Source organism: Acartia tonsa, chromosome 3 (genome assembly GCF_053477335.1).
Source record: "Acartia tonsa isolate MP-2025a chromosome 3, ASM5347733v1, whole genome shotgun sequence".
Taxonomy (NCBI): domain Eukaryota; kingdom Metazoa; phylum Arthropoda; class Copepoda; order Calanoida; family Acartiidae; genus Acartia; species Acartia tonsa.
The window spans coordinates 41384461-41397702 of record NC_137262.1 but is presented as its reverse complement, the minus strand read 5'-3'; the positions used below and the strand labels follow the sequence as shown (position 1 = coordinate 41397702).

The 13242-nt window shown below is 30.1% G+C and overlaps 2 protein-coding genes across 2 annotated transcripts in view; both read left to right on the top strand.

The window, feature by feature from the left end:
• The window catches only part of LOC145314214 (uncharacterized), a 444769-nt gene that overhangs the window by 236275 nt on the left and 195252 nt on the right, over positions 1–13242 (top strand). The gene's annotated exons all lie outside the window — the stretch shown is intronic.
• Positions 8881–13093, top strand: LOC145314884 (uncharacterized). Its single transcript, XM_080154962.1, has 4 exons — positions 8881–9177; positions 10724–10799; positions 11132–11192; positions 12952–13093. Exons 1-4 carry the CDS (start codon positions 8926–8928, stop codon positions 13091–13093), a joined length of 531 nt encoding a protein of 176 aa, XP_080011088.1. The 5' UTR covers positions 8881–8925.

The window sequence follows — 13242 nt, the reverse complement described above, 5'->3', positions numbered from 1 at the left end:
CAAACTTATGTCAATTTGAAAAATGTTGGTAAATCAGAATTTCAGAATTTAGGTTAACAATGGTCTTTAAGACACACCATATCCAACAAAATTGCAATGAGAAGGTCTAAATGTTTTTCTTAACCAAAATTCTACATACCCTGGGGGTTCCAGGGATATATCATTAAAGCTTGTCGGCTGGCCAGAAAGCTTTTAACAGGCGGCCGACTAAAAGCCAGATTTGATGGTTATCAACCGTAAAAAGTAGTAATTTTCAGATTTTTTGGCCAAAACTCATGCAGGGAGTTGTTTTTTGGAATTGACATACAAAAGCAAGTTTGTACAACTTATTGGGGTGAACATTTCTTTACTTACGCATTATCCGCCACGGGCGAACCGTTGGGCCAATACGCGGCGCCAAAAAGCGCGATTTTTGACGATTTTTCACAAAATTTCGGTTTTTAGCCCCTTTAGGGGATGACGGAGTTGATTTTGCGACTTAGGACACTTCTACAATAATGTTCAACTGTTTGAGGCGGACATTTCTTTACTTATGTATCATTCTTCTCTAGCAGACCGTTTGGCAGTTATTTGCCGCCGGAATCGCGATTTTTGGCGATTTTGTTGTTTGCGAGGTTTTAAAGGGCGAATATAGGTTTGATATAATATGAGCTTATTTCAAAGGTGCCATTATATAGATTATAAATAACTTAAAGACATTGACATATTTAACTGTATAAGTCTGTTTCTAGCCAAAAACCGATCCAATTCGTCGATAGAATTACGTAATTTTGCGTAACAAATGTAGTTCCCTAAGAAATCCAAACATCACTGCATCACACAAGGCTGTGTCTGAAGGTTGAATTATAAAGCTTCTGTTCAATCATAGTCATAATGAAGAGGAAAGGATTTGACAGACATTGGATGCTGCAACTTTTACTTTTGATCAAATAAATTTTTCATAAAATAATTTTGTAAAAGTACATTGAAAAAGTAAGGGCTGAACCAATAATTTAAAAAAATATTTAAAAATTAAAATATTATATTTTTTGCTAAAAGTTGCATCATGTTTGTGTATGTATGTTCGTGTTACGTATCGTAATTAGGGTAAATATTTCATAAGGGATTAATCACAGATGCTCATAGAGAAAATAAATTTTAAAACATATTATTTACCCTTGACGCTATATTTGAGGCACTCTTGCGTAAAATATTTTGACAGAAATTAAAAATGTAATAAAATAATATATAATTAAAACAAATAAACATTTATATTATCATATAAGATGCATGCCAATATAACAATCAAATTGATTTAAGAAAAATAGTGAAAAAAAGGTCTTATAATGGTTAAAAAAAAACGATTTTGTTGACTTTCTGATTTATCATATGTTGAAGTGAACGCAAAAATTGTAAAATCTACTTAAGAATTTTTTGATTTTCTAAATTTAGCATAGTTATTTTAAAAGTATGTAATGGCACCTTTCATATAAGCTCATATCATATTGAACCTATATTCGCCCTTTAAAGACCATTTTTGAGGGGAATGAGTCATCCAATCAAGATAACTCTAAAATACTTTTCATTAGCAAATTAAATTGGCTACATTTCATGTGAAGTAAATGTTTTTGTGCGTCCAACTGGTTTTGTTCCAGTTTAAATTTTAAAAATTATTACTTTTTAATAATAATTATTTTTTTTTTGCAATTTTAAAATTAATTAAACACTAATTGATAGTACATCATAATTTTGATAATTAATTCCACATTTCAATCACTAATATTTACTACTTGGTAATTCTTTTTTCTAATTTATCTTTTAATTAGGTATCTGATTTGTAAATCTTTGTAAATCTGAATACTTATTATTCATCTCTAGCAATTATTTATAAATTAAAAAGTAATAAAAATTACTATAAGATATGTAATAGGTTAGGTAATTCAATTGATAATCAAATAAAGTAATTAAGAAATGGTGATAGTTACTACATTATAAAAAAAAATTATAATAATATGAATAAGTATTGATCAGGTAGTATATCAAATAGGATATTTTACATGATTAATAATGATAAAATCATAAATAATAAGTAATAAAAAGATAATGATAATTAATATGATTTATTATTGATAGATTTAAAATAGGTTATGTAATATAATTTATTGATTGATTTGTAATAGGTTATATATGATAATTAATACTTGTAATACTATAACTGAATAATAATAATAACATAATCATAATTATTACGTATAAATATGGTAAGATAATATAATTCATAATTATAGTGTTATAATTAATAATAAGATAATTTGGAGCCTGCGACTTAAAAAATTATTTCACCCAAACTTGTTTCTTGTGGGGGGAAAATACATTTCATGGGGTGGGTGTAATTAGTAGTTGTTATCTTTTTTTTAAATTTCAACTGGAACAAAACCGGTTGGACGCACAAAAAAATTATGTCACATGAAATGTAGCCAATTAAATTTGCAAAAGAAAAGTATTTAATAATCATTTTGATTGGAGGACTCCTTTCTCTCCAAAATTGCCGTTGAAACCTCATGAACGGCAAAATCGCCGAAAATCGCGATTTTGGCGGCAAATAACAGCCAAACAGTTTGCCGGAGGCTCATAATGCATAAGTAAAGAAATGTCCGCCTCAAACAGTTGAACATTATTGTAGAAGGGTCCTAAATCGCTAAATGGACTCCGTCATCACCTAAAGGGCCAAAAAACCGAAATTTTTTGAAAATTGTCAAAAATCGCCCCAATAAGTTGTACAAACTTGCTTTTGTATGTCAATCCCAAAAAACAACTCCCTGCATGAGTTTTGGCCAAAAAAACTGAAAATCGCTACTTTTTACGGTTGATAACCATCAAATCCGGCTTTTAGTCGGCCGCCTGTTAAAAGCTTTCTGGCCAGCCGACAAGCTTTAATGATATATCCCTGGAACCGCCAGGGTATGTAGAATTTTGGTTAAGAAAAACATTTAGACCTTCTCATTGCAATTTTGTTAGATATTGCGTGTCTTAAAGACCATAGTCAACCTAAATTCTGAAATGTATGTATAAATCCGTCAAATTTTTAGGATTTACCAACATTTTTCAAATTGACATAGGTTTGTCAATTTTCAACCTTTTTTCACATTTTAAGTTGCTAAAATTATCTTCATTACCTAAGGTTTTTGTTTTTTAAAAAATTATTAATGAAAAATGGAATTTAAAGCATATTTTTTTAAATTTTAGATGAAATTTTGATTTTAAAATTTTTTTTTTCCGGCCGGAAATGGACGGAAACCGGTCAAAAGACCGGATTTTAACCATTTTTTCAACTCTAGGGGTCATATCCAGTGTTGAGGAATTCAGATCAGACCTTAAAGCAAAAATCATTATTGGGGCGTACCCAGGAGGGGGCTTGATTTAAAGATACCCCCTAAAAACCGGGAAAAAACGTTTTTTTATAAAAATCCCGGCCGGTTTTCGCCGGATCCGGCTCAAATTTTGCATGGAGTCATCCTTTGATATTCCCCACAGTTGATACTTGATCTGGCAAGATCCCAGAAAAGTGTGGTATATCTAACCCCCCCCCCCCCCCCCCCCCAACCCAACAATACCTATAGATCAAATAAGGGGCCCCAAATGCATAATAGTTTTGGTAATGCCTCATTTATTTGTACTTTTCGGAGTAGCATCAGAGTGTAAAATAAAACCCAACAGAATTAACACCAATCTTAAATTAGTTGTAAAAACCACGAAACCTTTCTAACTTCATGTACAAACAAAAACGTTTAGATATATAAAAAGGGTAAAAAACACAACCAAAATAACTTTATGAAACAATCCTATTTTTATCCTAATAACACGCATTTTGCGCATTAGAAAAAATATATATGTATACATTTCAATATTAACGGAACTAAATAAATTAAAAGAACAAGGATGCAACATTAATAGTGAAGCGAAGCTCAGCAAATCATACAATAGGGTAAAGTAAGTAGGTTGAAAAACATACTAACTTTAAAATAAAAATGGTAAAGTAAACTACATTAAAAGATACTATTGGCTGGGCTCCTAGCATCTAGGGATTATGTATTAAAATTGTTAAGAAAGAAAAAACTAAAAAAGTCTAAAACCATTAAAATTATGTAATGTTTTCCTAAAATGGAGAACTCAATAGGTTGAACAGATATCGAAATCCTAAGTTACAGGCAAAAAGTCTTAATACTTTATATGATAGGACAGAGTGACTGCACTTTCAATATAACATTAAGAGATGAATTGCTCAAAATTCAGGATGCTCAATACCTCATTGTCTTTAGAATCGTATTTAAAGTAAATTTCCATTATTACAAGAATCAGCAAGTTAGAAGTATACAATAAGATCTATCCGTTATTGGCGGACAAATGGACAGAAACAGAAAGTGTAGAAAAGCTGCAATTCTTTTTAAAAGGAGAAAAATAGAAGTTGAAAGAAAACTATGGAAAACGCTAGAATAGAAACATTGAATTGTGGTGTTTCTTACGAACTTACAAAAATTTAAAACAAAAAATACAAATACTAATGTGTTTCCATCTCAAACCTTATTCCATGAAAAAATCATCATAATTTTACAAAATAAGTTCAATTATCTCAGTTCTAACAAAACAAAGAAAACACATAAACAATAAAAGCTTTAGTATTTTTTTAAGATACTTTTTTGCAATTAAAATTGATGAATTATATTACAGAAACGCTAGATTAAGATGTTTTGTCGGAGTAAAAAATATGAGGAGAGGCCACAATACCAATCTCGGATATGCATTCAGGGATAAAGGAATATTATTATTTTATTTAAATTTTGAGGAGAGGCCACAATACCACTCTAGGATATGCAATCAGGGATAAAGGAATATTATTATCTTATTTAAATTTTGAGGAGAGGCCACAATACCACTCTTGGATATGCAATCAGGAATAAAGGAATATTATTATCTTAAATAAATTTTGAGGAAGCCACAATACCACTCTAGGATATGCATTCAGGGATAAAGGAATATTATTATCTTATTTAAATTTTGAGGAGAGGCCACAATACCACTCTAGGATATGCATTCAGGGATAAAGGAATATTATTATCTTATTTAAATTTTGAGGAGAAGCCACAATACCACTCTAGGATATGCATTCAGGGATAAAGGAATATTATTATTTTATTTAAATTTTGAGGAGAGGCCACAATACCACTCTAGGATATGCATTCAGGGATAAAGGAAAATCATTATCTTAGATAAATTTTGAGGAGTTACCAAAATATCACTCTTGGATATACATTCGGGGATAAAGGAATATTATTATCTTATTTAAATTTTGAGGAGAGGCCACAATACCACTCTTGGATATGCATTCAGGGATAAAGGAATATTATTATCTTAGATAAATTTTGAGGAGAGGCCACAATACCACTCTTGGATATGCATTCAGGAATAAAAGGATTTCATTATATTATATAAATAATCCCCTGAATTCTTAAATTTCTGCCGTTGATGACCCACAACTATAGAGGTTAGAAATGGTTCTGTATAAATTGTCATTGTCACTTTTCAGTTCCTGGATATGCATATATTCATTAGAGGATCCACAGATTTTGCTATGTTTGAGTCCATATGTAAATCATGATAGATATACTCCAGAGTTATCCTCTTTCATTCTAATGGTTTGGCTTCTGTTCTCCAAACATGCGTCTAAAAAGTTACTTAGAAATTAAGAGTAAGAGTAGAGAGAATGCCTTGGCCCTAAATAAACAGAAATTATTGATATTATGGACTTCTAAACAAAGATTGTCCAATTGTCTATTACATTAGGTAAGAATATCTGGCTTTAGGTTGTTATCAACCATCTTCAGTATCTGCGAAGATGTATAGCTTACCATTCCAAAATCTGTGGTTCTCTCTGATACACCCCTCTCTATCACGCACATACACACACTTTTCAACAGGTGATAATAGCACACCCACACACACACACACACAAACACACTCAACATTAATGTGCGGAGGATTTTATTTCTCTTGTCGGAGAAAAAAATAAGTTTTAGAAGCATGGATGTGCAGATGTATCGGAAGAGAACCACAAAAATTAAGAGGCTTACAGGTTTAGTTCTATGCTAACGTTAAGTGTAGACGGTCGACGTTAACATTCTTAATTAATTATTATTTCTATTGTGATTTGAATTTTAAAAAGAGAAAATCATAAATATGACAGTTTAGTCTCAAGGTAATCGTTGTAATGAAATGTTTTCAAGTTTTTTTTTACTTTTTAACAAAATTTTTAAGAAGATTTTCTTTGCTTTGGTATTTTAAAACTTAGATTTTTACACAGAAGTTTAGATTTTGAGTTAATTCTAAACTCTTGCTTATTAACAGTTTGTAATCGCAATTACATTTAGTACAAATATCAGTTTTAATTTAAGTGTTTTATATTTTTTTTACAATTTAAGATTTTTTTTCAGCATGTTAGAGTATTTTTCTGAAATTAATTAATTATTTAACTCTAGAAATTTAGGCATATTTAAGATATAGAATTACTAATTTCTCTTAGTTACTTAATTGCATAGTACAAATTATACATAAATAACATAAATTTAAGTATATTTACATTTGATTAAAGTTGTATAAGTGATACGTGAACAAAATTTCAATCTAAATTTCCATCAAGTTAAAGTAGGACAAAAAATGTATTCAGTCTTAGAAATTTCAATTTTTTTTTCTTTTATGTATTTAAACGTTGTATAAAATTAAGATGTTAGAATGATAGTAGAGATGCATTGGCCCATAAAATGGTGTTAGTTACTATTAGATATAGATAGTAATTCAATTAATCATCATGTAGATCGCATGGATTATTTCACTAAAATGACAAATATTTTAGACATGATCTCATATCAAAGTCAGTAAAGGATGCCATGATGACAAGAAGCCAATATCGTTTATGTCTGTTGGTTTTCTGTTGGCTGTCATTGCACCTAATACCTTAAGATAGCCATTAGGTTCCTTTTATGGAGATAAATTGGGAACATGGCTACAGATTTTTGAAAAGTAGTATGAATTTTTGTTTTTCTGTTAGAATCTTGATAACTACTGAACTGTTTGAGTACTACACATTTAGGAAGCTGTTTTGCTCTGTTGGTTTTTGATCATTTTCTACCACCATTTCCCTCCTCGAATACAAAGTCCCTAGATACAAGGGTCGAAGCCACTATTATATAAATGTCTGTACTATCGATGTGCAACCCTCTCTCATTTATTTACATTATGTAATGGTCTATGCCTTCTACAAATAAAACAGTATTACGTTTATAAGAAGTTCAGTCCTCTTTAAAGCGAAGCTTTTATACATTTAAGGATAATGTGTTCAATTGAATTATTTATTTATCTAATAATAGCAAAATTATCATAAAATCATAGAATAATTTAATTAGAATTAAACTTTTCTGAGAAGCAGCTTATATGGCCCATAAAAAATGACGTCATACAGGGTGTTTTTTTTAATGGAACAAAAGTATTGCGTAATAGAACCCACTTGCCATTGACATAAATTAATAATCTATATCTTAATTTCTTCAAAGGGTTGGGGAGTTTTGTAAACGAAAAAAATAATTGTCAATTTTCAACAAATTATGCCATAAAAACCGGTTTTTCCAAAGTACCTATTTTTGGAAGATTTTTGGATCATGACGAATTTAAAGAGTGTGAAAAAATGCGTACATTTTTAAAAATCAAATTGTGCGGCTTGTGTTTATAGTAGAAAAATGTTATGCATACCGTTAGAATTGTCATAAACTCTAGTTTTTGGAATTGTATGTATCATATTCATGCTACTTGTAGTATAAGAGCTACGTTGGAAAATGTTGAAAGGTTGAAAAGTTGAAAAGTTTTAAGTAAGTTGCGACATTTAACCACGTAGCTCCTAAACCATACGTAGCACAGGAATAGTTCTTACACACCCAAAAACTAGAGTTTATGAAGATTCTAACGATATGTATAGCATTTTTCTACTATTAACACAAGCCGCGCAATTTGAATTTTAAAAATGTACGCTTTTTTGCACACTCTTTAAATTCGTCATGATCCAAAAATCTTCCAAAATAGGTACTTTAGAAAAACCGGTTTTTATGGCATAATTTGTTGAAAATCGACAATTATTTTTTCGTATACAAAACTCCCCAACCCAATGAAGAAATTAAGATATAGATTATTAATTTCTGTCAATGGCAAGTGGGTTATATTAAGCAATACTTTTGTTCCATTAAATAAAAACACCCTGTACAATACTAATGACCAATGATAGGCCAGTGCACAATCTACCATTGGTCAATTACAATGTATACTGGCCGATCATTGGTTCTTTTCAGCTACTCTCTCAATTGCAATACCAAGACTAAGTATATTTTTCATTAAGTAATGCAGTTAATGACGTACTTAGGATGGAAATGTTTATATAACATGTTTATAGAGTATATATACTTAATACTTAAAATTAGTTTTATATCAAACTTACTTCAAATGTTCACAAAACTTGGAAATTTTAGTGACATTAATGCAGATCAAAGTTTTAAAAGTTCAAAAGGCAATTTGTATTTTTCTTGTTATGTGAGTATCTTAAATGTTCGTGATTTTTTACTCTTAGGGATTAGAATAAGTTGTTTTAATTTATTATAATATCAAAACAGTTTAATGTAGATGTCATTTAAAATATTGTTATTTATGACCATTTTTATTATAGGCTATGTATTCAACGTAAACTATAATTAACTTGCATGTCGAAACAATGCTTACATTTTTTATTTTTAAACTTTAAAATTTTCAATGAAATCACGAAACCTTAATTTAATTAATTTCAATTGCATTATTTTTTTCAGAAAAAAATGCGTTGAAAATAATCAGTTGCTTAGTTAACTAATCAATAAAATGGAAAACCTAAATGATTTTGATTCTGACCCGCGAAATAGCTATCTCGAGTCAAGCCAGAGTAACTATATTGACAGCGGGCATGGTGGTGGCCAGGCTGCTGGCTACCTGGAGACAGCCAATACCAGCAGCTCGCCAGACTATGTTGTATTTAACAGGACAGTGACACATCCTGTGGAGGGCAGCGCAGAGTTTAATACAACTAGTGATTTTGTTTCTGTCGAGCTAGGCAAAATTCTTTCAATTTTAAAAGTAAACAGTTTTTTTATAGATTTTATCAGGGTTCGGAAGCCGCGCCTCAGCCGCGCATAAGCCTCAGTTTAAAACCTGCTTGTGAGCAGAAAAATAAATTTCAGAAAGAAGGATTGTCTCCCAAAGAGCAGTTTTATACATCCAGCTAAATTTTATAGTGATAAAATGACGATTTCAGTGAGGCTTACACGCGGCTTACGCGCGGCTTCCGATCCCTGGATTTTATAGAGTAGTCATCTATTGCATCGTATTATACGGCTTTCCGCAGATTACATATGGGTATTAATTTTATGAATTTTATTTTAATATTTTTTGCAAATTGTCTGTAGTACAATTGCTATATATGACTTTTCAGTAAGGCTGAGAACCGGTTCTAATCCAACGGATATCAATCGGTTTCGAAGCCATGCTGGACTATTAATTCTTAATTTCCCTATTACTTATTTTTTTTCTATTGAAACTTAGTAACGCAACAATAACAAATTTTAAAAAATATTTTTTTTTTTAATTTAATTGTACTTTCAAAGGTACTAAAAAGAACATCTGGATTTCCTGAAACATATCTAATTCCAAGAAAACTTTAAGCAAAAAAAATATTTTCTCAAGAAAACGTGAAATCTGAAAGTACTTTGATCCCAAAAGTGTTTTAATAAAATTACGACATTTTAAAATTTATTTTGATTCAAATTAGACTACTCTAATAAAAAAAAATAATTGAAAAATTATAAGGATACCTAACAACAAAAATCTCATCATACCTTTAGAATGTTTACAAAAAATCCTCCAAAATTTCATTTAGATTTATTTTTGGGATTTTATTTTCCATTTTTTTAATGGCTGTTTGAACAATTGCAGCAATATTGACGTAATAACTTGAACTTTAACTCTGAATTTAATAATATTAATTGTTTTTATTGGACAATTTAATTTATGAATTTTCCTTATTTGTATTTTGCAATACATTTTGCTTTTCTCTAGTACATTTTTTTATGATAAACAGATTTGACATTCGTCCCAAAACGAATCATTCCTAGCCAAAATGGTGGAATGATACTAGCATAATTAAATTAACCTTCGATTATTACATTTACTAACTATATGTATTTAGTTAAACATATAATATATTAAAACGGCTGGACCTTTTTCTATGAAATTTTGAGACTGTCTGCTGATAATACATGATGTAGGGGGACAAAGTGTCTCAAAAAATCAGACATGTGACGTCATAATAATTGGCAATAATCCATCTCTTTTTTAGGGGTTTTCTTTCCCACTTCTCCTCTCATCTCCCTTATTTTTATGACGTCACATGGCTGATATTTGAGACAGTTTGTCCCCCTACATGCTTTATCATTACTTTTTGTTTTTCTTTTATTAGAAATGAATAAAAACATATTTTAAGAAATAAAAGATTAATATGTTTGGAAACAAATCTTTATTGTTTTCTTTGTAGTTTCGGATAGTATCAGATCAATAAATAGGATTAAGATATCTGTTAGAATTTTGTATCATTTATAATTTTTTGGTTATTTTCTTTTTGTTTTAGAACAACAAGTTTGTGTTGGATCCGAGCTACAATATTGTTTGCATCCTTGCCTACTCAATTGTTATATTTCTTTCAGGTAAATAATTTAAATAATTTTTAATAGCTAAGCAACTCTATAATTACATATGTCCGTCTGACTGTAAGTCTGGAAAAATGTTTTCTTGCATGCTTTTAAAGATAAACGGCTAAAAAAATCCAGCCTGAATTTTTTGTCCGTCGGTTTATGCTGCAAAAATAAACGGCTTACTTTTTAAAAAAGATATCTTTTACGGATGAGCATCAACTCCATGACTTAATTTGATTGTCTGTCCGTCTATAGTGATATTCATGAACTAAAATCTAAAACGTTCTATGTCCTAAAGTATCTGTTTGATTGGACATACATTAATAAAGAATTTCATTTTTTAGTAATTTTGAACCTCCTTGTGATAGCAGCCCTTGTGAGAAAACAAGAAATGAGAACGCCTAGGTAAGACAAATGACACCTTCAATGAGATATCTAAGTTTGAGCATATGAATGGTCGGACAAATGATAGTTACAAAGTGGCTTCGCTTTAAAACACAGAAACCAAACACATGTAAAAAAAAAAATTAGAATAGAAACCTACCAAGTAAAAGGGTTTAAATGTTTTTTAGTAAATATCTTTCTTTCTAAAATAGTAACATTTTCTTTGAAGTAAGATATTTCTAGAAAAGCTGTAGTTTTCCATTTTAACTAGTAATGGAGAAAATATAAACCTCTTACAAATGTTTTTTTCTAAAATTATTTTAGGACTTCATACAAAATAAAGTGAAAATTGTAATAGGATATTTAAAACTAGCGGATCCGACCTTAGGGGAATTTAGGGACACTTGAAGAGGGAGTCGATATTTTCAATTGTATTGTAGCTTTAAAAAGATAAGTTTTAAATTTTTTTGGAGGGGATAATTTTTTTTCTAGGGGCGTTCTTTTGGGAAGGTGGTGGTACCTCTCTCTCGGAGAACAATATCGGTGTCAGCGATTAGCGAGATCCTTCTCTATAGACAAAAAAGTCTACTACTTTATAAAATTGGATCACTTGATTTGATTGATTGGATTTTGGACTTGGGGGGGGGGGGGATACAGAACCTAATTCAAAATACGATAGAAATTGACTAAAACCTAGATACTTCTCTTATTCTGTATTTAATGCTAAAATAGGAAATAGAAAATCTTATTTTATACGAGACAATTTGTAACAAAAAGTATGCTACGGAAATTAAAATGATATTTTATTCAAAGTTTAACTGAAATCTTTTTCTTTTTGCGAATTTAGAAAGAAATAAACGTTGTCAAATGCGTTGTTTACGTCTAATTGTCATAAATGCCTTTTTTTTAAATTATCATTATCTATCTGATCATACGTCCTAATAAAGATATTTAAATCCTTAATCACTTGACCGAATGTGCTCTGCTTTTCAAAATACCATGTTTTAGGCTATTTTACTCCCAAAACATTTGTCTTAATTTGCCCCTACAAGCTAATATCAAAGTCCTTATAATCTTTTACAGTTTTTAGTTGGTATTTATGGAAAAACAAGGATGACAACATCCATAAGTAGCAAAGCTCAAAAATCATGGAAGAACATCCAAAATGAACTATAGAGTATTTAAACACAAAATAAAAATTTATATAAAATCACGAAACCTTTCATGTTTTATAATGTGGAAATCAAGGAATCGATCTAGCACCACATCCAATAAGTAAATCTTAATGAAACTTTGTGGAATTGTGTAAAATGTAATCTTATTCAATATCTGAAAATTTCATCCATCTATCTGGACTAGGAGTTGAAAAAAGCTTGAACACTTAAAAAACTAGGAATTGATCTAGCACCCCAAACAATAAGCAAATCTCTTCAAAACTTTATAGAAGTGTGGAGAATTTGAATTTATTTGATCCTTAAAAATTTTAGACTTCTATCTTTAATAGGAATCGAGAAAATCATGAAAACTTAAAAATCTAGGAATCGATCTAGCACCCCAATTAATTGACATATCTCAATGAAACTTGGTGAAAATATGAAGAATGATAACTTATTTAATCACTAAAATTTCAGCTGTCTATCTTTTATAGAAGCCGAGTAAATCACGTTTCCCCCAAAACGTTTTAGACATACAGACATACAGACAGACGGACATTTCAAATTATAGAGTAGCTTCGCTACTAAAAATAAAATGAGCTGGGTTAAAATATTTAATTTTTTAGGAATATTTTCATCATGCAGTTGGCTGCGTCTGATTTGTTACTTGTGATCACCATACCATTCACCATGATGGATTATCTTCATAGGAACATTCATATTTTATACAGTGGACAACAAACAAGGAAGACTTCCTCCTATAAGTAGCAGACTCTTAATTCTATATGCATCTTGTTGACATAAATTTGTAAATATTTAAGGGATTACTTAAAGCGGCGATTGTTCAAATATTATCAACAATATGATATTTTCTACAGTCGTTGGTTGATATGTTAACAGCACTAAAGTTAATCTAG

Bases quoted from the DNA above. Each gene is read 5' to 3' on its own strand.
- LOC145314884 (XM_080154962.1), top strand. From the start codon at position 8,926: ATGGAAAACCTAAATGATTTTGATTCTGACCCGCGAAATAGCTATCTC. The intron at 9,178-10,723 runs GTAAACAGTTTT...TTTTTGTTTTAG, and splicing joins AAATTCTTTCAATTTTAAAA to AACAACAAGTTTGTGTTGGA. The intron at 10,800-11,131 runs GTAAATAATTTA...TTCATTTTTTAG, and splicing joins AATTGTTATATTTCTTTCAG to TAATTTTGAACCTCCTTGTG.